We start from the raw sequence: 26,427 nt of genomic DNA, 5'->3' as shown, positions 1-26,427 counted from the left end.
AAAATAATTATGTTTATTGGCTTATACAGTAGATATTATGCATTGTCTTTATTTAAAAACCACACCTTTAAATCTTCAACATATTTTCCTTTTAAGGCAATCATTTGTTTTTGAAGATTTGACATTGCATTCATAAATTTCATTTCATTCTTAAATTCTTTGCCATTATCCACACTTTGATCACATTGCATAGTATGTACCTTTGATAAGCAGCCCAAGCCTAGCTTTGATTACAACCCATAAATTTTTCCTTTTAAAAAAATTCAGTTTTTTAAGTTTCTAGTTCCAAATTCTTTCCCTCCCCCTTCCAATTGAAAAGGCAAGAAAATCAAAACCCATTACAAATATGTATAGTCTTACAAAATTAATTCCTGCATCGACTATATAAAAATAATCAAGGAAAGTAAGAATGTGAAGAAAACATACTTTAATTTGTATTTAGGGTCCATCATCTTTTATGTGGAGGTGGATAGCATGTTACATTATTGATTAATCTATAGGTTTTTCAATGGGCTTTAAATTGGGTGAGTTTCTAGATGACTAGATTTCTACCTCTTGAATGTTTCATAACCTTTGTGACATATGGCATGATGCAAAGTCTTTTTGCAATAATCTTTCTCCTTTTGGGAAGTATTGTAATTTGGGGGGCATCTAGGTGACGCAGTGGATAGAGCACCAGCCCTGAATTCAGGAGGACTCGAGTTCAAATCTGGTCTCAGACACTTAACACGTCCTATCTGTGTGATCCTGGGCAGGTCACTTAATCCCAACCTCAGGGGGGAAAAAAAAAAAAAAAAAAAAGAAGTATTGTAATTTGGTAATTCTGGAACAATTTTACTTCTCTGTATCACTATTTTTTCAGAGTTCATTATTTTTTCAATGGGGATAATACTTATATGCTCATCAGAGGTAAGTAAAAAATAATCCCCAAAACATTTTTGGGTGGTTGTTTTCTAGTCTGATGAAGATTGTTAGTTCTGAGGGAAAATATATATATATATATATATATATATATATATATAGATCTATATCTATATCTATATCTATATATCTTTCTCTTAGCCTCCCTTCTTTAGTCCTTTATATTATCTTGTCAAGGACAAATGTTTTGTTTTGCTTTTCATAGCAGTGATTGACAGATTTTTTAAACTAGTCTTTTTGCTAGTTCTTCTAACTTAAAGAAGTCTGTGTCACACGGCAGAAGAATAAGTGACAATCCTTCCAGCTGCTAGGTTACTATGTAGGTCTTAGTTTTGGGAGTATTTAATTAGGTTGTTTTGTAGTCTGTCAGTTCTTGGCGTTGCTTTTTCATTTTCAAGCATACTTTCCTTTGTGTTTTGGCACGACTGATCCTGGCTCACTATTGACTTGAGTGATCCTTGAAACACTTTGACTTCTTCCCAACAACATGTAACTTGAACAATCATTGAAGAGTGCTTTGTGAGTCTTTGCACATTTTCTTCGAGAAATATCCATTCTTAAGAAGAGAGAAATGAAATGTATGTACATTGCATGTAATCCACCATTTAATTAGAAAGAACTAATTAGTTCTTTAATTGGGTGGGGAAGGCAGGTCAGTTCCTTTTCACATGATGGTCAGATGTTCAGTGTCAGTCTAGTGTCAAAAGAAGCATTATGTCCATTGTCATGAAATTACTGCTTGTCTCAAGTCATTTGCACATCACTCTTTGCCCAAACTCATACAATTCGGTGGGGTCATAGCATTTCTAATATAATTGAAAAAGCCCAGCAAGTCCTTTCTATGCTTCAGTAACATTTCCTTAGCCCGAATGAGACTCCAGGAAGCTTAAATGAATAATAAAGCTTCTCTCAATAAGATCAGAAGAAGCTATGACAGATTATTAGCCTATCATTATTTTCCTACCCCATACCTAAGACATGGGAAGGGGACAGTGCCTGCATGTGTGCCTTTGTACTGTAGGGATGGAATGATGGCACACTAATGGTAATGGTGAGACAGATTCCAGGAATGTGAATAGTAGTCTAGACAAGTTGCCTCCAAAGAGATTTGGGCATGTTGCTTTCTATACAGTAACAACTTATTATTTTATTGAAGCCAATTTGGGCAAGGAATGCCTTCCCACTCTAATTTGGTAATATTTTTCCAATTGGTTTACCAATTCTTTAATAAAAATGTATCACATTAAATTCTTTTATCATAGAGATGAATTATTCAGTATGAAAGGGATCTTAGCTACATACTTTTCACTTCTGGAATTGCCATGGGTCTGTAGTTTTTTGAAGACTCATTTAACAAAACAACTCTAAATGTCAGTTTGTATTTTAGCAAAAAGACCTTTTATTTCAGTAGATAATATCTATAAATATGTTTCATTGTGTATAAGCATTTTTTTACAAGCATCTGCATAGAAAAATCCACTATATATGTGAGGGGAACCCCCCCAAAACCTGCCATTTGAAGGAACAAATAAATATTGCAAATATATTTGACATAAAGAACTGCAATGTTGTAAGGTAACTTCTATATATCAGGGGAATCTCTCCCCCACCCCCTTCTTATTTTCATGAAGCAAACCTTTCAGGATTCTTCATCTGGCTGAGATTACTTGACAGTACTGATGAAATATATACTCTTTCTCCAATTTTAAAGAGTTGATTTCTGGGCTGTAAAGTCACCTCTGATGATAAAACTTTTCAGGAGCTTTACCCATGCTTAATAAATTGGCAATCTCTTACCAAGGGCAATTTCAAGTCCACTATTGAGAACTGAAATGGATTGGTCTATTTTATTTTCAGATCTTAGCTATGATGAGAATAATGCAAAGACTTTTGACTTTAATGATTTTTTTCCTGGTCAATTTTCTTTTTAAAATTAAAAGAAAATAGTGGTGCCCATGATCACACACATCCCTTTGCCACAATGGCCTGTCTTGCCATAATCATTATAGATTGGTGCCCTTAGATTATATTTTTTGGGCAAATGTATCCTTTAAAATTGAAAATGAGGAAGGTTTCTTTCTGAAAATGAGTATTCTGTGACAGGATATCTTTTTTCTTCTACTGAACTTAAATTAACACCTGCTGTTCCGTGAATGAAGCTAAGGAGTCAGAGGTCCCTCAATGACTCATTTGACTTCATCCCAGTTGCATAGATTTGGTTTATCTGTAATACTTTCAAGAATCTCATAAATCAGATCATCAAAATTCTGAGCTGCAATATTTGATGAAACTTATTTGAAAAGTGTAAAGCTAATCCTTTAACTGAAATGATAAGGAATGATTCTTAAAGACCCAAGATGAGCTGATCCATTTCTCTTGCAAGGGTTAGTGGTCAGAATGATTCAACATGGCATTTTCTCCCTTTAATCGCATTTTATTTTTTCCAATTACATGTAAATACAGTTTTCAATATTATTTTTTATAAAATTTTGAGTTCTACATTTTTCTTCTTTCTGTGAGAAAGAAAAAAAATAGTGCAAATAGTATGCTTCAATCTGAGTTTAGTTTCCATAGCTTTTTCTCTAAAGGTACATGTCATTTTTCTTCACAAGTTTATTCGAATTATCTTGGATCACTGTATTGCTGAGAGGAGCTAAGTCTATCAAGGTTGATCATCACACGATGTTGCCATTACTGTGTACAATGTTCTCCTGATTTTGCTCACTTCACTCAGCATCAAAGTTCATAGAAATTTTTCCAGGTTTTTCTGAAATGAACATTTGTATACCAGAAGTTCATCCATTCTCTAGTTGAAGAATATCCCTATAATTTCCAATTCCTTGCCACCACAAAATAGCTGCCACAAACATTTTTGAACATGTAAGTTCTTTCCCCCTTTTTATGATTTCTTTGGGATACAGACTCAGTAATGACATTACTGGATCAGAGGTATACATAATTTTGTAGCCTTTCAGCATGGTTCCAAATTTTTCTTCAGAATGTTGGATCAATTTAGTGTTACCAACAATGCCTTAGTGCCCCAGTTTTCCCACATTCCCTCCCATATTTATCATTATCTTTTTCTGTCATTTTAGCCAATGAGGTGGTATCTCAGAGTAGTTGTAATTTGCATTTCTCTATTCAATAGTGATCTAGAGCATTTTTTTCACCTTCCATGTCCTTTTAGTATTTATCAGTTGGGGAATGACTTGTATTGTTATTCTCTATGTGTTTTAGACATGAAGTCTTTATCAGAAACACTGGCTGTTAAAATTGTTTACCATCTTTCTTCACCATGATATTGTGTAAAAAACACTTCACTGAGGATCATAAGATCTAGGTTCTAGTTCTGATTTTTCTATTTATTTTTTGCCTGACCTTGAATAAAATACTTTAATTTGTTGGGTCTTTGTGCCTTGGTAAAATAAGGAGATTTGGACTAGATGCTCTTTAAGGTTCCTTCTAAATTCCAAATTCTATGCTTGTTGTCTCTCCTCCTCCTTTTAACCAGCATCCTGACTCTATCAATTTATGTTAAATTTTTGTAGTGCCCTTACATCTTCTGAACAGGTTTATTCTTTAAAATTAAGAGAGGATAGTGAGAATTGGAGATGATAATATTAAAAGGAATTGAAATCATAATTTTGTGGGAATAATTAAAAATGATGATGATAAAAAAGAAGTCCACTCTTCCCACTATGTAATATAGGCCTTACTTTTTTGTAGCTTTTCAGCTATTTAGGGAGAAAACACTCTGGTTCTGGGGACCTCATTCATTTCAGAAATGTTTTAAAATTGTGCTAGGTCCTAGAGGAAAGAAGTCTAAGAGAATGAGAAAATGCTTTATCCTTCTGGACTCTTGGCTGAGCAAGTGAGGGAAATGATTTGAGTCTTCAGTGATTTCAGCAAGGATCAAAATGGGCACAGCTGGGGACTGAAAAGGAAAGGAAAAGAAAAGGAAAAGGAAAGAACTTGATTCTGACAGAAGACAAAAGTGGGGTAAGAAGATGTTCAATGTTAGACTAGAGGATGACAACTGGGTGGATTCAGAGGAAAATTTAGAACTTCAAGGATTAGGATTTAGAGATTGGGCCAGGTGATTAGTCTGGATGATGAGAATAAAGAACCATTTTATGAATCAGAGATTTGGGGAAATAATATATGAGAGAAAGTAGAGGGCTAAAATGAAAGTGCTGATAATGATAACATGCATATGTTAGAAAATTACAGAGCAAATTTACAGGTGTCAAGTGTGAAGGGAATTAGAAATAGATACATAATATGACACTCATCCCATCATCCTCATTTGATATTTATTGGGTATGCATATGACCTTGAACTACATACCTTGTAAAATGTAAAGAAGACATCCTCTCTTCATCTCATAGAGCTTATAATACTACCAGCTTTTTTTCATGTCTTTCATGATAGATGTTCAATGAGAGCTTATCAGTTTTTTGGGGGAAAAAGATTCCACCCCAGCTGTTAGTTTTCTATGTTAATTTTCCTACTCTTTTTTTTTTTTTTTTGCTAATTTCAAAGCTAAAAAGAATGGAATTTATGCTACTTACAATTCTTTATTATTCTATGTGAATTATCTATAGGTTTTTAAAAGAGAATAGAGTCAAGCCAAAAATGAAATTAGAAGCTATAGTCCTGGTAATGCTGATTTAAAATAGCTTGAAATTTGAGACTACTTTTGTGGGTTATGAAATGACAGAGGTTATTTGATCTATGGGTATGTTATTGATCAGAGATTTGTCTCCTTGTTGGAGCACACATGATGCATTGTAGTCTTGATGCTTTCAGACACTTAGTTTTATGGGGCTGGGGAAAAGGCATCTGAGTATCTCAGAACAGTCACTTACAAGGAATTTTGCATATGGGACTTATAACAAAGACAGGTGGTAAATGACAGAGGATTTTTAAGATCCCTGATTCTTGTTTGTAAGCTGATTATCTGAGTTTGGGTTAACTGAGATATCATAATTGGCTTCCCTGGTTTTTTTCTGTACTCTTCTGGGTATAGTTGTTCCAGAGTCCTCCATGTACCAATATGTTCTTGGCTTCTCTCTTTAGACTAACTTCTAGTGACAGGTTGCCAGAAACTTGAATTAGATACAGTGCTAAGGAAGAAATGAAGACTCCTCAGTTTGGAGGAAAGACAAAAGAACTCTTGTTCACTATGGCTCCCATTTGACTGGATTCAAATTCTATACCTCCCAAGATTTACCTTTGGGATTCTACTCATTAGAAACCAAGGTAGACTGGTTAGTGTTAAAGGAAAAAACAACCTCCTATTCATTTTAATTTGAGATAACTCAGAAAAATGAACACCTACTTGAACTGATAATTCATTTGCATAGAAATAACACTCTTCTTATTGATATAGCCTTAAGTTATATAAGATTTAAGGACTATTTTTAATAATTTTCTTGTCCAATATTTAAGTTGCAATAGAATAAGAAGTGTGTTGGGGTACAACAGCAAGGTTTGAGAGTCAGAGAACTTGGGCTCAGATCCTAGTTTTGCCACTTACTATAGATAGGTAACCTTGGGCAAATCAGTTAAGTTCCCCAGTTCCTCATCTACAAAATGAAAGGATGAATTAGATGAGATGTAAGGTCCCTTTTTGCTCTAAATCTATGATCTAATAAATTTTGGATTTGAGCTACATGACCTAAGTCTCTTCTAACTTATTAATGTTGGCTTTTTGTTAATGACTTTAAAAAATATTTTTGTTCATTCTCAACATTTGAGTTGGGATTCCATCAGTGGGGGTACTTACACTCAGTGCAGATTTTTTTTTTCATTCTGTGTAATTCTATAATTCTCATAGACCCACTATGTGTTAAAGCCCTTATTCTAAGTCTTTTTCCATTTCATAAGTATAATAATAACCATAACAATAATATTTATGCTGTGCTTTAACTTTTTTACTTTTTCAAAGCATTTTTCATAGGTTGTCAATTTGATCCTTACAATAGCCTTGTGAGAAATGTGCAATTATTTTATTTAATTGATGAGGAAACTGAGTTTTGAGAAGTTAAGTGACTTGTTTGAGCAAATCAAAGCTGTAATTGATCTGTTCAATAATAATAACAGAATACTCATTGACAGAGGAAATTCTTGCTTTAATATGGAGAGAGACTATTCTTTCCACATCTAATATTCTATAAGTGTTTTGTTCAGGAGGGAGAAGAATATGGCACGACTTCTGAATAATGTTTTCAACAGTGGAGGAAGGTTTGACTGAGCCCTCTATTCTCTTCACCCAACCCCTATTAACAAACAAACACACATTTTCAAATGGCTTTAAATATAGGGGAGCAGCACAGGTATTTGAAGGACAATGTGAAGTAACTTCCAACTTTTCTCTTTCATTTAGTTGTATTTTCATTTGCTTCGTGAATGGCAGGCAGCAGCTAGAAACATCTCCTTAGATAATCTCATCAACCTAGATTCATAGAATCACAGAATTTACAGTTGGAAGGAACCCTAGGGATCAGATAGTTCAATCCAAATAGATGAAATAGAATCTATTTATTTAATAGATAAAGAAATTGATATCCAGAAAAGGTAGGTAGCTCCCTCAAGGTCACTCAGCTAATTATAAGAAGAGGTAGGATTAAAGGACAAGTCTCCGTGTTACTGCTTTAGTTTATAGACTTGTCTATTTGGCATTTGAAACTTTTAAAAACACGACTGTGCAATTTACCTTCTTAGTTTTATAATATAATATAGTAAATATATTAAAGGCTTCTCTGGAAGCCTTTCCCAGCACCTTACCTCTAATGCCTTCTATCTGTTAATTATATCCTATTTTTTCTTATATATCTTTTGTCTATCTATACATGTCTGTTTATTTGTTGTCTATCCCATTAGATTGTGAAATTCCTGAGGGCAGAAATTGTCTTTTTCTTCTTTTTGTATTCTCAGGGTTTAGCACAATGTGCCAGTGTCCCAGGAAACATAAAATGTGCTTAAAATGTTTATTGTTTGGACCTATTTTGACAACACAGTTTTAATGTATTTTTGTTTCTGACATGGGCTAGTTTTCTCCCCATTAGGTAGTCTAGTACTTCTCCCCCCCATCCTCCATATGCCTTGGAGCTCTCAATATTAGTGCTGAACTTCATGTGGACACTTGGTTTAGACCATTGCAGCTCAGAAATACTTAAACTCCAGGCATCCTCAAACCTCAGTCGTCCTAGGAATAGGGATTATAGGTCACATTCAGTAGACTTATTTTCTATTAAAATAATTTCTATTAATATATACACACATATGTGAATAAAGAATCCTTAAAGGGAACTCTGGTGTGTCAAAGAGAGTAAACAATGACATGAAAGAAAAAGATATTTTTCTAAAAAACAAATGCATAAATAAGTGAATAAATGATTCCACTTTTCCTCCTATTTAATTTTCTTTTAAAAGTATAAAGAAGCATTGGAATGCATTTGAATTTGTGAGCCTTAGGATTTTATTTTTCTGTATTTTTATTTTTTCAAACAAGGACCTTATCATAGTAGGTGGATAATATTTAGACAATTATCTGTATACAAAGGTTTTTATATTTTTAATCTTTTGATGGTTTTCCTTCATGTAGTTTTTATTTTGATTGTTCTTATTAATTTAAGGTATCAAATGTGTGATTGTTTTTTAAAAAAACATTTTTCTTTAACCTTGCCATGTGTTCATTGTTTTGCCACTTCACAGATAATTTGAAGGATGAGAAAATAAAGATGAGCAATCTTATTTATGTTCCTAATGGTAATTATAGCACTTCTGTTGTAAGTTGTAACCTGATATCCTGGTTAACCTCCAGAGGCTTTGTCTCTTGGAAATGAAAAGCCTGTTCAGCTCTAACAGCTCCTTAGTACAAAGTGAAGGGTTCTCCTATCTTAGTATTAGGTCATCAACCAAGGAAATATAATTGGCAGTTTTTGTATTAAAGCAAAAATGGTTCCTACAGGTAAATGTTTGCCTTACAGCTCTGTTGGAGCATGAGGGTAAAGATAGATATAATCAAAGTTATAGCCAGGTGTTTCTGTCCTTGGGACCAATTCCAAGAACTTTTCACCTTGCCATATCAAAGTTTGAAGAATCAAAACTATTCCTATATATATATATATATACACACATGGGGGTGGGGTGAGGAGAGGCTGGAGAGTGAGCCCTTAGCCTTCCAGCTAGTGTTTCTCTATTCCAAAAAAAAAAAAAGGTTAGGAAATCAACCTTAGCATGATAAGATAAGTTCTATGAATAGCAATTCCCTTGAACTTAGAATTCAGACCATCTTATATTGAGTGATTTGTTAAGAAGATGCCTGTGAAAGTACCAAGTATATTCTTCCTTTCCATTAAGTACTATGGGAATTTCATATTCTCATTAAAGAGGGGGAAAAGTTTTGTAGCAGGAAATAGAAATAAATCTGGATTATTGTGTCAATTTACTGTTCTGGCCTTGACACTTAAGGTGTAATGATTTGGGTTGCCTCTCAACACAAAAATGAATCATACTCAAGACCGAGTTTATAACCTCTAAGGAAAAATTATATTATGTCATATATTCTAACAAGGTATTTGTATTTGATAAGGAGCCTACTTCAGATGCGCTGGAGATGTGATTATTCAAGGGACTCAGTAAGAAAAGTACCTTTACATTTTTCATAGACATTATTTATTTTCTCTTCCAAAGTCCCACCCTAATGTCTTGTGGTGTGGAGATGATTTTAAGTTCTTGAAAGCTAAGCTATTAGGAGAAAAACATTGGTAGTTCCTATCAGGTGGGAGAGATTTCAAAAATAGTCCCAGTGACAAACTGTATAACTGTTGTCTGAGGACCTTGACTCTGGATGAGCTCAGTGAGATTCATGACCAATTTGCCTCTGGGGTGATGAATTTTTTTAATCATGGCCATTCTCCCATCTACTAAGTGAGGGAGCGTGCTACAATATTTATGATGGGGAGAGTATCCAAACTGACATAATCACATATCTTTGAAGTATTATTTATCTACTTTGTACAAATTACAGCATGGGTGCGATGGAAGAGTGCTGGATTCAGAATGAAAGAATAGGGGGAGGGTTCAAATTCCAGCTTTGCCACTTACTGTTTGTGTGACCTTGGGCTAAAGGCATAAGCTCTTTGAACATCAGTTTTCTCCTTTATGTAGTAAGGTTGTTGGAACTCTCTTCTAACACCAACTCCATAAAATCCTAACCTGTTGTATCATCATGATATGGATGAGATCCTAAATTCTCAAATAGTATATCAACTGATCATAAATTCTAGACTGGAGGAAGAGTTTCCAAATGGTCCTGATGATAGCATTTGAATCCAGGTGATGCTATAGTTACTTTTTTCCTTCCCCATTCTATATCTACCTTACTTCTCAGAACAGATTCCCAATTTAGATGTGTTTTAATTTGTACCCTAGTTATTTTGCTTAAAAGTTCTAGCATTTTTTAAAAATTCAAACAACTCCAAAATTCCCATCTAAAAAAAGTTCAGAACAGAAAGGGGGCAGTTCTTAATTTTTTGCCAGTTGTACTGCTTGGAATTGCCTCCATCTTCATCATGCCCCCTGTCTAGATAGCTTTCTTCCCTCTTATCAATCTCATCTTTTGTAACTTTTCTTCCTCCATTAATAGATGGTAAGCTCCTTGAGAACAGGAACTGTCTTACTTTTTCTTTTATGCATCCCCAGTACTTTGCTCTGTACCTACTATGTTGTAGGTGCTTAATAAAATTTTAATTTATTATAAATAAAATTTATTTTAAATGCATGAGGGAGATGACTATTTAAAAAAAAGATGCCTGATATGAATTCTTTCATTCAATGTAGAATCCCTTTAAAATTGAAACACAAACTGGGTTCTTAATGCCTTTGCTTTCCTGCTTTTTTCTGTTGAAATCTTTCTCATTCTTCAAAGTCTATCTTTGATCCTACCTAACCAGTTAAACCTTCCATGACTATTGCAATCCACATTGATTTGAACTTCTCTGAACTCTTACAGCATTTGCCTGACTGCTTATTTCAGCACTAAATCTTCTGTTTTCTTTGAATTTTTTAATTAAGTTGTTTCAATAGATTTTGTGTCTCAACAAGATTGTAATCTCATGAAAGTCAGGGACCATGTATTCTTCATTTCTCTGTCTTTCTCTCTCTCTTTTTCTCTGTGTCACTGTATGTCTCTCTCTGTCTCTTTCTTTTCTCATTTTTTCCCCCTTCAAACTTGGACAAACCTGTTAATTGAGTTTTGGAGTGAAAAATTTTATATTTTACCTTTTACTATTCAAGTCAGATATAGTCTATTCTACATTCATTAAAAATCATATATCTCCCAGGTTTTTTTTTTTTTTTTTTAAAGTGGGGAAGGAGTAAATAGAAATTTTAACTTTTAACCTCTACTGACTGGGCAATTACTGACAGGGATTTATTTCTTGGTTGATGGAATCCTCTCATGCTTATGCCTTTTTGAACACTTTAGTTCTGGAACCTCATGAAAAAAAGGAGGAGGAACAAAACAAGGAAACAAATATGTTAAAATCATCATACAGCTCAGTCATCATCAGTCAAAAATGTTTTTTCAAGGAACGTCTATTTGATACCATGAAAATTAATAACAAAGCAAAAAGATTTGGATATTTGAATGAATCTTTCACTTTTCAACTAGTCCTATAAAAACTGCCTAAATGAAGAAAGGACCTAGTGTAGAGTAAATAATGACTGCAGAAGACTCCAAATACTGGATTAACTTGAGCTTGCCACATCTATGATGGAGACAGAATTTGTACGGGGAAAGAACATTAGGGATAGTCATTTGGTCACTGGATAGAAGAATCATGTAAATCAATCTCTCCTACTTGCTGCCTTGACACAAGGAAATAAATGCACAACTAGAGGTTTGTACTAGGAAAAGATTCTAAAAAGCTGTAGTCCCTAGTTTTAAAGGCAGAGCACTAATTTTAGAGTTAGAAGATTTGAGTGCAAGTAAATAGTGATAACTTCATCCTTTACAAGGAAGAGGAATTAATAATAATTGCTACTTTGTACATGATTCTTCCCAATGAGAACACATTTCAGTCTGGAGAACTAGAAGAAAAGAGGCAGGGATATGGCAACATCCCTGCTTTCAGAAAGGTGGTCAGAGAAATACTTCAACCTGGAGGACAAAGCTAGAAACAACATATGGAAGTTGCAAAGCAGCAGGTTTATGCTTTTCCTGATATTAAAATAGCAAACCTTTCTTAATTTCCTAACAATCAGGGCTAGTTCCAAAGAATAATGGGCTATTGCCAGGGTTAGGGGAACAGTCATTGACCCCCTCATTGAAAGCTTTGAATCTGACATTAGATAGCTACTTTATAATCTTGATAGATTATAGTTTATAGAGCTAAAATTGAAAGGAGCCTTTGCATCTAAACCAACTCCTTCATTTTATAGATGAGGAAAATAGACCCAAAGGGATTGGATATGTCGTAAATGAGAAATTCTTGTGAGTGTGTTTTGGAGTAGATGGCTTCTAAGTCCCTTAGATTTGGTGTTTTTAAATTGCTGTTTGATTCCGGGCAAGTCATTTCATTTCTCTGTGCCCACCTAGAAAATGGAAGTTATGATGTTATATAATGTTTTATATATGTATGTATATATATATACATATATATATATGTATATATATATATATACATATATATATATATATATATATATAAGGTTATAACTATATAACTAAGTTATATAAGGTTATAACTACCTCCCTGGAAGGGTGGTTATGAATATGGCTATTTACAAACCTTAAAACACATTTGAACTGTTATTTTTATTATCATCATCATTGATTTTTACATTAGGGTATTGTTCTTGAAAGTATGTAATTAGAGACTTTAGCATGATAGGAGACCGAAGATGCTCTCCATCACAATGCTTCTCTGAGATAATTAGCTCCCATGATTGTATCATTTATTATTCAAAAGTCCAAGTTCTAAAAGACTATAATAGTAGGGCAGATTACTGCCCCTTTAAACAATGACCAGTAGGAAAGCATTATTTCCAGAGGGGTCTCATACACTGATTTGTTATTATAGTGATAATTAAATGAACATTTCCATTTTGTTAAAGAGATCCCTTCAGAAATAGCTCTAAAAGACTGCTTCTGAAACTCTATGATTCCTCATTGGATTTAATGTTTCTTTTGGAGATCTCCTAGATAAATCATAGTTTTCTCAAGAAAGCATTATGTTGATAACTTATGAAATGAGTTTTGACCTGGATTTAGCTGACTTTAGTTCCCAACTTCCCTGATCTTTCTTTCAGGCAACCTTTGAGTTTTCAGTAATGATCAGTTATTGCTTAGGGACTCTTAAAATGGGAAGCTTGTAAAGTGTTTTGCATCTTAAAAGCTCTGCAATTCTTTTAGGAGGGTATATTTGGCAAATGCTGCTCTGCAGCATTAGGAAAATGAGTCTATGAGATAGCCCACTTCCATGTTCTTTTGCAAATGGAGAATGATTGCTTTGTAATAAAACAAAAAATCCTCCAAGGAGGAGGAGAATAATAAAATCAAATTGTTTTATGGTTTGTCAGTCCAAGAAGCTTTTAAGCCATATCTATATAAAGGAGGATGTTTAATGGAGCATCAATGTTTATTCTGTATTGGAAGTGCAGCAACATATTATGAAGGGTATGATTTAGTGCCCTTAAGTTGGATCTCCTTGGGTAAAGATTTAGGTGTTTGAACTTTATTTGAAAGAACATATCAAGTGGATTTTTACCTTTGACTATTTCAATATAACAAGTGTTTATTAAGTACCCATAATGTACCAAGTCACTGTGCTAGACATTGAGTATACAAAGGCAAAAATAAAACTGTCCCTATCTTCAAGAAAGTTGCATTCTATTGGAGGGATGTGGTAGAATCCCACATAGAATGTTAGATTTAAGAGATGGAAAGAAGCTTAGAGGACTTAGAGAACCTCTTTATTGCCCATATTTTTACAGATGAGGAAATGGAGCCATAGAGAACTTTAAGTTCCTTGTCCAGTGTCACAGAAATACCAAGTTTTGGACATGGCATTTGAACCCATTATCTTTGTCTCCAGAACATTCTTTCCCCTATATTAGACTAACAATTTGGTGAGGGAAGAGCATTTATGATAGAGGTTGGTACGTGTGGTATGAAGGAAGGTCCCTTTCAATAGGTGAACAGACCTTTGAAGGAAGCTAAGGATGCTTTGAGACAGAGATGAAGGTGAGTACACACATAGCACTTGTATACATAAGGGAAAGAAAGTTGGAGATAAGCTAGAAAGTTACAAGATTGTTGATAAATTCAAGGAACAACTAGTAAGTCAATATTGATAAAATACAGTTTGTGAGGAGTTGTGTTAGATGAAATACAGGTAGAATGATAGAGTTGAAGCCACGTTGTGGAATCTCCACATTACATGACTGAAGATTTTGCATTTTATCTTAGAGGTCATAGGGAGACACTTAACGTTTCTGAGAGTTGCAAGGGTCTTTTCTTTTCTTTTCTTTTCTCTTCCTCCCTTCCTCCCTCCCTCCCTCCCTCCCTCCCTCCCTTCCTTCCTTCCTTCCTTCCTTCCTTCCTTCCTTCCTTCCTTCCTTCCTTCCTCCCTCCCTTCCTTCCTCCCTTCCTTCCTCCTTCCTTCCTCCCTTCCTCCCTCCCTTCTTCCCTCCCTCCTTTCCTCCCTCTTTCCCTCTTTCTCTTTTTCTTTTTCTCTTTTTCTCTTTCCTCCCTCCCTCCCTCCCTCCCTCCCTTCCTTCCTTCCTTCCTTCCTTCCTTCCTTCCTTCCCTCCCTCCTTTCTTCCTTCCTTCCCTCCCTCCTTCCCTCCTTCCTTCCTTCCTTCCCTCCCTCCTTCCCTCCTTCCTTCCTTTCTTCCCTCCCTCCTTCCCTCCTTCCTTCCTTCCTTCCCTCCCTCCTTCCTTCCTTCCTTCCCTCCCTCCCTCCTTCCCTCCCTCCTTCCTTCCTTCCTTCCTTCCTTCCTTCCTTCCTTCCTTCCTTCCTTCCTTCCTTCCTTCCTTCCTTCCTTCCTTCCTTCCTTCCTTCCTTCCTTCCTTCCTTCCTCCCTCCCTCCCTCCCTCCCTCCCTCCTTTCCTCCCTCCCTTCCTTCCTTCCTTCCTTCCTTCCTTCCTTCCTTCCTTCCTTCCTTCCTTCCTTCCTTCCTTCCTTCCTTCCTTCCTTCCTTCCTTCCTTCCTTCCTTCCTTCCTTCCTTCCTTCCTTCCTTCCTTCCTTCCTTCCTTCCTTCCTTCCTTCCTTCCTTCCTCTCTCCCTCCCTCCCTCCCTCCCTCCCTCCTTTCCTCCCTCCCTCCCTCCCTCCCTTCCTTCCTTCCTTCCTTCCTTCCTTCCTTCCTTCCTTCCTTCCTCCCTCCCTTCCTTCCTCCCTTCCTTCCTCCTTCCTTCCTCCCTTCCTCCCTCCCTTCTTCCCTCCCTCCTTTCCTCCCTCTTTCCCTCTTTCTCTTTTTCTTTTTCTCTTTTTCTCTTTCCTTCTTTCTTTCTCTGTTTCTCTCTCTCTCTCTTTTTTTTTTTTTTTAACAAATTTGGTCTTATTCCACATGTCCTTTCATTCTGTTTAAGACTAAAATGGTAATGGAAAAGGGAAAAAAGAGAAAAATCAGCTGTCATATGGTGAATATAATTGATTCAATAAATAATGTTTTTTAATTCCCAAGGCAAACCTGAAAGGCTTCACTTATGTCAATTAGTGTTCAGTTCTGTAAATTGTGACCTTCTTTATTTAGACAGATGGGTACAGTTCACCCATTTCTCACTTTCTGTAGAAAAAGCGAGCTTTTTTTTTTTTTTTTTTTTTTTTTTTAAAGAAAGATCATCTAAATTTATGTGTTCAATTTTCTTTTAAAAAAAGGACTTAAAAAGTTTTTTGGAAAATTAGTATTGTCTTTATTGAGCTTATAACAGCACACATGGTTATTTTTGTATAATAGTTTTTTTTTCCCTTAGGGAGGAAGTAGAGCAGGTAGAGGACTCAAACTGGAACTGTTTAACAGTCTTTGGTCCTGACTTACATGAGAACTGAGCATCCCCCCCTCCCCACTGGAAATTTTGCTTTATTCTTTCCCATTATATTTGTTTGAGAAGGAGGCTGACTCAGGGTCTGCATAATGTATAGTGTGTCCTCAGAGAATTTATGTTAGAGAATCTTTCCAAATTCCTTGTTATGTTTGTCACTTAATCAACCAGAAGATGTTGATGAGATGTTGTGCTAAATGGTAGGGATTTTAAAAGGCAGTAGCATTCTAAAGGGAAAAAGGTTCACTTTTTGTTTGTACTTCCTTTGTCTGGTACAATGTCTAGCATGGAGTAGATGTTTAACCTTTGCTTGTTGATTGATTGATTCATAGCTATTGGTTATCATCTCTCACCAAAATTAGAGAATTTCTTGAAGGGTATAATGTCTTCATCCTTTAATTCCTGCTATCCTCATTTGTGATTGTCTCAGGTACCCACTACACCTTGGCAAAATTCTAAATATGCTTGACTTTACTCCTAGGCTATCTCCTTACCACCATAAAGCTACCTTGAATTACCATTTACAACCTTCCTTTCTCCTCCCTTCCCTGATTAGAGCCATAATCATACTAATTCTTTTTTTGTTCTAGAAAATATATGCCAGTTTGTGGCCTAATGTACCACTCAGCATTTGTGCAACTTTCCAAATCAAAATATTCCCACCTGGATACCACTCCCTCTCTTCCTTTATAATTATATAAATTATTTGAAGACAATTATTGCCTTCATTTTTTGTATTTGTATTTCCAGTATTTAGCACTTATCATAGTTCTTGAGATGCATTCTTGATAACTACTTTTTCATTCATTCATTCATTGATTTTTCAGTTTCTTCCATTTGAGTAATGCCTTTTTTAAACTTACCCTTAATTCTCCCAATAAAAGAGAGACATTTAGCCTTTTCTTCTTTTTCCTGCATCTAATCTCTGACTTCCTTAGGGCATAATTTTAATCATATTATTGTTTATGCTTTTTTGTCTGACAAATGCTTACTGTATAACCTGGACAAGTCATTTAACCGTTGTAAGACTATAAATTTCAGAAGTGTGGTAGTTTGCATTGGGAGATTTTGCTTCTCTGAGAGTTCTCTATAAGAACTTCAGCTTATAATTAAAAAATTTTTTTTTCTTATTGCTTTGATTCATGGTTTTGTGATCACTGCCAAGAAAGAAGTAGCTGTAGCCACATAGGCTCTTCCCATATTTGTACTGCCCTCTAATACAACTCTGTCAGGCATCTCCCCAGGATGGAGTTTATTTTCTTGATGATCTTCAGGGTTTCTTTTCTTTTCTTTTTTCCTTTTCCTTTTCCTTTTCCTTTTCCTTTTCCTTTTCCTTTTCCTTTCCTTTTCTTTCCTTCCTTCCTTCCTTCCTTCCTTCCTTCCTTCCTTCCTTCCTTCCTTCCTTCCTTCCTTCCTTCCTTCCTTCCTTCCTTCCTTCCTTCCCTCCTTCCCTCCTTCCCTCCTTCCCTCCTTCCTTCCTTCCTTCCTTCCCTCCTTCCCTCCTTCCCTCCTTCCCTCCTTCCCTCCTTCCCTCCTTCCCTCCTTCCCTCCTTCCTTCCTTCCCTCCTTCCCTCCCTCCCTCCTTCCCTCCCTCCCTCCCTCCCTCCCTCCCTCCTTCCCTCCCTCCCTCCTTCCTTCCTTCCTTCCTTCCTCCCTCCCTTCCTTCCTTCCTTCCTTCCTTCCTTCCTTCCTTGCTTCCTTCCTTGCTTCCTTCCTTCCTTCCTTCCTTCCTTCCTTGCTTCCTTCCTTGCTTCCTTCCTTCCTTCCTTCCTTCCTTCCTTCCTTCCTTCCTTCCTTTCTTCCTTCTTCCCTCCCTTCTTCCCTCCCTTCTTCCCTCCCTTCTTCCCTCCCTTCTTCCTCCCTTCTTACCTCCCTCCCTCCCTGTCTCTCCTTTCTCCCTTCCTTCCTTTTTATTTTTTGGTATTTCTTATTACATCATTCCTTCCTATCTGGTTCTCAGAGAAGAATATTATCCCACATTTAAGTCTTTAGAGATTATCTAGTCTAATGTCCTCATTTGCTGCAGAGGAAATTTGCGGCTCTAAGAAGTTATTTGCCCCATGTCTCTTGCAGCCAGTTAGTTGTCTGCAGCACAAGGCCTAAAACACAGTTTTTCTGATTCCCAGGATAAATCTCCCTTTGCTTTAGACACCACACTATCCCTTTTTTAATGCTTTTGCTAAGGTAGCTGTGTGCCCTTTGTGTTTTCCAGAACACTCCTCCTTAGGGAAGCAAGACTAAGTGGGGCAGAGAGTTATAGCTTTGTTTTATAGTTAATATGTTTGCAAGAGCTAGAGGCAAAAGGAGGAAGAGGGGAAGTTTTCATTGTTTCTTTCCTTTCAGTACCTCTTTCAGTCTCATTACCAGATGTCAGAGCTTCACTTTCTCCTTACGCTTGCTTCATACAGTCCCTCTCTTTCAAGATACATCTTTAGCACCATACATGAGACTATTCCTGATCTTCCCTAAACTCCAATGCTCCAAATACATGTTCACATTTTTTCACTTTATTTTATGCTGTATTACATGTACTTATTGTTTATACATGTACTTATCGTCTTTTCATTAGAATGTAAATTCCCTATGGGGAGAGATTGTTTCATTCCTTATACTTGTATTCATAGCGTTGAATATAGTACCTGGGACATAGCTTGTTGATGGATTGAATTCTATATTTGTAGCAATGTGATCAACCTAATTCTTTGAAACTGAAAACATGACTAAATGTTAATAACTTTGGACTCCTTGATGGAAAAGGATCTGCTAATTATGAAAGTATGTTTATAGTAAATATAGCATATTGATTTTTTTCTCCCTCTTTCTCACAGGGAATTAGAATAATGGAAACTCTTCTGAAAGAACAATGTGGAACCCCTTTACCTGAATAAAAAATGATCAGTGAGTATCAAAACCAAGGCCTCAATTACTTTCACCAACTATTTATAATAAGCTTTATTGAACCAGAATTATGGCTTTGTGCTCTGAAGCCTGCTTCACATGTGTGATATTTCATTACCTGTTCAATGTTTTTAATTTGCATTGTTCTTAGGCAATATTTAGGATCATAGCTGAATTTGATTGAATATTGGACAACTTGCTATAGTTCTACTTCTCTGAACATGGTTTGAACCTACAAGAAAATTCTCAGGAAAACAAAATATTCTCAATGAACTGGGTCTCAAGAAATTTTTAAGAATAATAAAGAGGATTTTAAGAACTATGTGTAGAGAAAGAAGGAGAATGAAGAAGGGCCATTGATAGCTTGAGGCAACTGATAAGATATTAACAGATGCCAGAGAAAACAAAGGGGAATTTAAGTATTGGAAAGCTACTTTAAAGGAGTTCAAGTTTCTAGTCCCAGATAAGAAACTACATTGCAGGATACTGAAAGAATTTACAGATCCTAATTATATAATTATTGTAAGTAATTATCAATCAAAGAAAATTTATTAAGCACCTATCCTATCATATAGCGGGTAGATGCTGTCCTAGGCATTTGATGATATAAATGCAATGAATTAAATAATCCCTCATCACAATTCTAACTATTGAGAGATCCTGGAATTGGATGCTGGAGGTGGTCCTTTCTTTTGGACTTCCTTGTTCATTTGATACCGTTGATTGTGGAGCATAGACAAAAAAAAAAAAAAAAATTGGAAGGTATAATGTTCATTCTACTTTATTGAATTTTGTAAATTGTGATTAGTTTTGATTGAAATTTTTCTCATAGGATAAATTTGGATGGCTTATTTAAAAGTGCTAATTATATCCATGATTTTAAATTATTCCTGTTCCCATTTGTTACTGGTGAGAACTGTACTGTTAAAATTGTTCTTTATTTTACTGCCAAATAATATTACTTTTTGCTCTTAAGTGTTATGCTCATGTTCTGGGATACTTTAAAGAGTTTTTAGTTTTGATGGTATTTTAGTATGTCTAATACTCATTTGAACAACTTCACCTATTCTTCGAGGGGTATTGGAAAACTAGAAGGCTGTTTCATCATGGGCCAAAACAGAGGTATATAAATCTCACCAGCCAATTTGCTTGTGACATTGCTGCTGACAAATCCATTTGACATGTTTTTGATTCCTTGTCAGTTTTGAATAAAACAAATAGCTCTGGCATCTGTTTGTTTATGCTTCTGACAGCTGAGAGAACCACTGATTATTGGAATTTGATAACATAGCGAGGTCCTATACTATCACTATGATTAAGATCTCAATTTGAGGTATATCTTACTGCTCATTTAGCTATTATTATTGTGAAGTTAGACTTAATAAAATGAGGTGGTGATTTTGATTTAAGATCATTACTTGATAGAAATGTAATTTCTCTAAGAATGGCCCATAATTATAGGATTCTTGTGACTCAAGTTGCTGCAGAAAAAAAGATCAAATAACTATTGATTAGAAATGTGTATTTTTTAGGTAATAAAGCCTGTTTTCTTTGCTTTACTAGGGGGAGTTGAGTCCATGTCTACAATTATAAGAGAACAATGCCTTTGTTGCCACTATATTTCCAAAACTTATGGCTATTCCAGCCATAAAGTAAGGAAGACTCAAAGATATGACATGGACAGCTTGAAGAAAAAGCATTAGCCTTCTACTAATATTTAACGGGATGCATTCTTCTAGGAGTATAATTTTTTTCCAGTTGCTATGAGAAAATGTGACTCTTGTTGATCTTCAATTTGAATTTTATTGGAATTTTAATTTTTTTTACTTTGAAAATGAAAAAGACATGCTTAGAATAATGTTTACTAATTAATGCCTCATATTGTCCCTATAATTCTCTTATGCCACAAAAGCAACAAGTCTTGTTTCAGAAGAATTGTGGTTTTTCATGTGCATAGAATATCACTGTAATCATAGGATCATGTGGAACTCTTAGATAAAGTAAGGAATTGTATTTTGGACCTGAGATTGCCTTGTGGTAGCCAGGCTCTTGTTGGACTATGTTAAAAACAAATCACCTTTAGAGTGCCTACATTATGATGGTTTAATATCTTTTTTATAACTCTCAAAAGAAGCATATTTTCTATTTTTCCTATAGTAATCATTTTATATTTTGATATTCTAGCTAAACTCATGATGTTTAGTAGAACATTAGGTTAAATATAAGGAGGCTTGAATTTTGGCTTTTTCTGACTCAGGTCACTTAACTAATTTTAATTTCTTTATTTGTTAAATGGGATAAACCTTGCTCTTCCTGCATGATTCTGTTGTTGGAAGTAATGAAAGAAACAAGTATTTTATTAAGTGTCTACTATGTGTTAGACAATGCTAAGAGCATTACAAATATCTAGTTTTATCTTTACAATAACAGAGGAAGGTAGGTGTTGTCTTTATTTTATAAATTAAAAAAGGCAAATAGTGGTTAAATGGCTTGCTTAGGGTTACATAACTAAGAAATGTTTGAGGTTGAATTTGAACTTTGTTCTTCCTGACCTGATAGGTTCAGTGCTCTATTTTCTATGCTATCTAGATTAAGTTGGATAATAGACATGGCAGTGCTTTGAAAAGATGAAGGCGATGCAATTCTTTCTTTTTTTTTTTAATTAATAACTTTTAATTTTCAAAATACATGAAAAAAAGTTTTCAACATTCATCCTTGCAAAACCTTATGTTTCAAGTTTTTTCCCCTTCCCTTCATCCCCTCCCCTAGACAGAAAATGTCCAAATTATATTAAACATGTGCAGTTCTTCTATATATTTTCCATATTTATAATGATGCACAAGAAAAATCAAATCAAAAAGGAAAAAGATGAGAAAGAAAAAAAAACAAACAACAAAAAAGGTGAAAATTCTATGTGGTCATGCACATTCAGTCTCTTTCTGGATGGAGATGGCTTCCTTTACCATAAGTCTTTTGGAATTAGCCTGAATCACCTCATTATTGAAAAGAGCCAAGCCCGTCAGAATAATAAATTATTTCTTGAAAGGATGACAAAATAAGCAAAACATAAATGAAACATGCTTGTGATGTTCCTAGTCAAAGGTTTGGGAGATAATAACTTTGAATCATTTTAGGACAGAGAAATTGGATCACCATTGATAAGTCTCAGAAAATTATTCTTATTGTTAATATTCAAGCCTTTATTTAACTCCAGGCACTCAAGGATTTTAAGGTTATTGTACTTTTCATAACAAGCTTTCAATTGTGAACATTAATTGCTTATATTTATATTGCTTGATTTTTGTTTCTTAGGATAATTTCCTCTTGTCTTCTTGCTGTATCATTCAGCCTTCAATTGTATTGGGAGGAAAATATGAAGGGCAGAACCTAGATGTTATTTTGGCTTTTCCATCATTATGTTCCTGGACTTTTCAAATGACAGCCTCATTCCAAAAATAAGATGTGATAGTACTGCTATCCAATGAAGTTGTATCTGATTTATTTCCTTTACTGAAGAACTTAAAGCATTTACAGATATTATCTTATTCTTTTTTTACATGAACTCTTTGAAGAAGTTAGGGATCTTTAGTATTGTGCCTCTTTTAGAGATGGGAAAAAAACCACAACCTAAAAGCACAGAGAGGCAGAATTTCCAGCAATTCAAGTATAAAGGAAATTCTGCCTCTCTGTGCTTTTAGGTTGGGAAAAAAACCACAACCTAAAAGCACAGAGAGGCAAAATTTCCTTTATACTTGAATTGCTTCAGGAGTTTAAAGGTCAATCAAAACATGATCAGTCACTATAGTTCTTTGCAGAGTTGCCTCTTCTAATTTGATGGATTTCATCGTTAGATGCATTCTTTCCTCAAAAGATCATCTTTATAATAAGGTATATCTCTTAGAATTTTGATAATAATTTTTGCTTATTTTATTTTTGCAAGTATTAGTAACTCAGTATTGAATCTGTTTTGATATCTCACTTAACAATGATTTTGGCTTATAATTTAACAATTTACCTATCATTGTCATGTTATTAGTTTGGGAAGGTATCAATTCTCAATAATTGGTTTGAATAACTTTTAATCTAGTTAGTGAATTTATATCACCAAACAGCAAACTAAAGACATCTTTACTAATGTATTCAGTTATATAATTCACATTTCCAATTGTTTTTGAAGGTTTTGTAATTGATTCAACATATTGGTCAATAATGTTTTTGCTTCAAAAAATGGAAAATCCCAATTATGAAGAAAACTGATTTAAGATTTTGTCTGTTAATATTTAACCTTGGTTAAAAAAATTACGCATCCAATCATATAATGATGGAAGGTGCTATATTTTAATATAAAGTGTATCATGTGTTTTATATTCAGTAACACCTTATTTGTCAGACACTTTGACAGAATGAAATGATCCGCAAAAATGAATTTTACAGATAGCCAAAGCTTTGCCATCTTAAGTGGCAAATTTTCTTTTGGAAATCTTGCCAAAATGTATGATGTGCTTCTTAAACAGCATTCTAAACATAGTTTTAACATTTTGATGGTCAGCATCATAAAAATCAATCATTGCCTTCTCCTGTAATTCAATGAAATCCTGAGGCTCTATTATGGTATATTAAGGAGTTTATCCCTATACTAATTAATCTTAGATTGCAATATTAAAAAAACTTTATATGTATTTTACATGAGTATATCTATTTACCGTCTATTCATCTGTATGTGTATATCTATATATATATTATATAAGTATACACACACACACACACATACACACATAGGGTTTTTTTCCCCAGAAACTTATGGTCAGCTGTCAATTCTCAGTTTCCATTTTGAATATGCAGAAGATGTAAATTTTGATAAATAGGAATTACTATGATCTTATATAAAATAAGAGTCAATAGTTTCTAATGGACTGAGGTGCTATACTATGAACTTGAACATATGGGAATCATGACTGGTATTTTATTATTTTATTTTATTTTATTTTTTGGTTGTCAAGAGACTTTTGTTGTTTTCTTGACTCTTTTCTATAATGGATATATATAATTTAGGATCAACAAATAATAAAAGACTGGAATCTCAGATGATAGACTAGGTGATATCTAATCCATCCTTGAAAGGTTAAATGACTTATCCAATATCATACATGTGTGATAATGATTATATAAAGTGATTTTCAGATAAGTATGACATTCTGTAAATTAGTTAATTAAATCCACTGAACTGATGATTTTTAAAAATACTTTAAAACATATTCAATATGGATTAAAATTCAACTCACTATTTCTCATATCAAGCTCATTATTTATGTAGTTAGAAGTTACCTGATGAGGTATTTTAATTCAGTGTTAAAATTTAACTGATTTAAGAGGGAAAAGGCAAATCTGTTGAATGCTCTATACTTTCCTTGAAAGGAATAGTTAATACCTTTGCTGTCTCTATGAAATAAAGATGTTTCAGCTACTTTTTGTGATTTTAATCTTTTTTTTGGGGGGAGACAATTAGCATAGACTTTATAGGATTCAAGTGATTATTATCTGCTAAGTTTCTATTTTAATTAGTAAGAATGAGTTATAGCCATGTTCTAATTCCCAGGATTTTCATAAAGAATGAGGCACCAAGCAGTTCAATTCAGGTCTGGATCTGTCTGGTCTATTAATGTGTCTAAGAAATCCTTTCCCACTTCTATTGTTCGGAAGCATATGTGATAATTATTCATATGTCTCTATACATATGAAAACTAGGCCCATTTCCGAGAAGTGAGAAGCTAACCAAAGCTAAAATAAAACAAAACAAATGAACAAACAAAAACCACTCTGTAGTTAATTCAGCATGATCCTTTCTGCCTTCTATGGATTAATAGATAAGTCCTTGAATTTTCCTGGTCTTCTACTATGGTATGGTTCAAATCAAGAATTAACTAACCCCTACTAATGTTACTACCAATGGGAATGTAAACTACATTGTTCTTTTGGGTTAGCATCTAAGTTCCTGGTTTTATTTAAATTTTGCACTAACTACCACAAACTCAGCTTTACATACTTTATTTAGCATATTGTATACTGATTTTGATTGTATAGTTCTGTGGATCTGAATGATTTTGTTTTTATTGATAATAATAATGTAATAATTATTAGTTATTTAATAAACATTTATCAAATGTATATTTTTTGCCTGACATTGCTAAATGAACAGTGTCTGAAGAAATTTTGTTTTTTATTTGGCAACTGCTAAGTACCTACTCTGTTCAACACATTATTAAGTGCTTTATCTTCTGTTTCTTTTTGTGTTTTTATTTTTATTTCTTAACAAAAGTGATACAATAAGACAATTTTTATAAAAGCCAATCTAAAACTGCAAGCTAAATGTTAAAAAATTAAGGCAGTTAAACACTTTTGTCTCTGTTCTTTCCTTGGAGGTTAATGCTTAAAGTCTTTATTGTTCATGAGGTACCATCAATTTGTTTATCTTTTTTGGTCTGCCGAATGATACTTAATGAAATAGCATAATAAGAAAAGCATCAAAACTGGGACATTTCCCTCTTAAACTAGCGAGTAACTTTTTCATACTATGCACACTATTGGTAGGAAGAGTGGAGACACAATGAACATTTGCAGAGAAGCATGTAGGAAATACATTTGTCCAGGGAATATGTGGTGAGATAACTCATTACTGATGTCATCACATTGTTCCTAAGGGGTCTACTTTCTGGTGTTGTTATGTGTCATTCATCCTCTACCAAGAATGAAATAATGGCCTCTATTGGTGTTGTTCAGTGCAAGCCTTACATAACTGCTAGATGGTGTTCCATTGGTTTTGGGGTCACTGTTGTTTCCTGTTGAGGTGACTTTCTACTTCCTACTTCTGGTTTCAGATTAGAATCCTTAGCTGAGGTGCTACCATTTTCTTCTAAAAAGTATATTAGATTCTTCTATCTTTCTTTCAGGTGAACATTTTAAAGCTACAGTTCTTTTTAGAAAGGTAAGATCTGTATACACTCGGTTATTGGATTAGAAATAAAAGGAAAAAAAATCCTAGTTTTGTTTCTTTTCCTCCCTCATAAAAAGAATACTGTTTCTCAGAAAGGATACTGATAGGTATTTCCTTTTCAAAACCAGATTCCATGTTAGGGAACCAAAATCTTTGGAATATAGAAAGAACTTCTTATTTTCTTTATTGAAGAATATGTAATCCCTTAACTATAGGCTATCTATAAAAATACCTTACATGGGTTAGCATGTTAGAATTACAAAAATGTAGAACATAGTTAACACATTCAGTGGATCCAGCTATTCGGGAGAGCCATTTGGAACTATGCTCAAAAAGTTATCAAATTGTTCATACCCTTTGATCCAGCAGTGTTACTACTGGGCTTATATCCCAAAGAGATCTTAAAGGAGGGAAAGGGACCCACATGTGCAAAAATGTTTGTGGCAGCCCTCTTTGTAGTGACTGGAAATTGGAAACTGAGTGGATGCCCATAAACTAGAGAATGGCTGGATAAATTGTGGTATATGAATGTAATGTGATAATTATTGTTCTGTAAGAAA

At 34.5% G+C, this 26,427-nt stretch overlaps 1 protein-coding gene across 1 annotated transcript in view; it reads left to right on the top strand.

Annotated features, from left to right (window-relative positions):
• PRELID2 (PRELI domain containing 2) overlaps positions 1-25,406 on the top strand; it is an 83,600-nt gene extending 58,194 nt beyond the window's left edge. The window contains exons 6-7 of the mRNA XM_074291712.1: positions 18,807-18,876; positions 20,440-25,406. Coding sequence (XP_074147813.1) covers positions 18,807-18,866 — 60 coding nt within the window. The 3' untranslated portion in view covers positions 18,867-18,876; positions 20,440-25,406. The remainder of the gene's footprint in view (positions 1-18,806; positions 18,877-20,439) is intronic.
• The last annotated feature ends 1,021 nt before the right edge of the window (positions 25,407-26,427 follow it).

The sequence above is a fragment of the Sminthopsis crassicaudata genome, chromosome 2 (assembly GCF_048593235.1).
Source record: "Sminthopsis crassicaudata isolate SCR6 chromosome 2, ASM4859323v1, whole genome shotgun sequence".
Lineage (NCBI taxonomy): Eukaryota > Metazoa > Chordata > Mammalia > Dasyuromorphia > Dasyuridae > Sminthopsis > Sminthopsis crassicaudata.
This window is presented reverse-complemented; position numbering and strand designations above follow the sequence as displayed.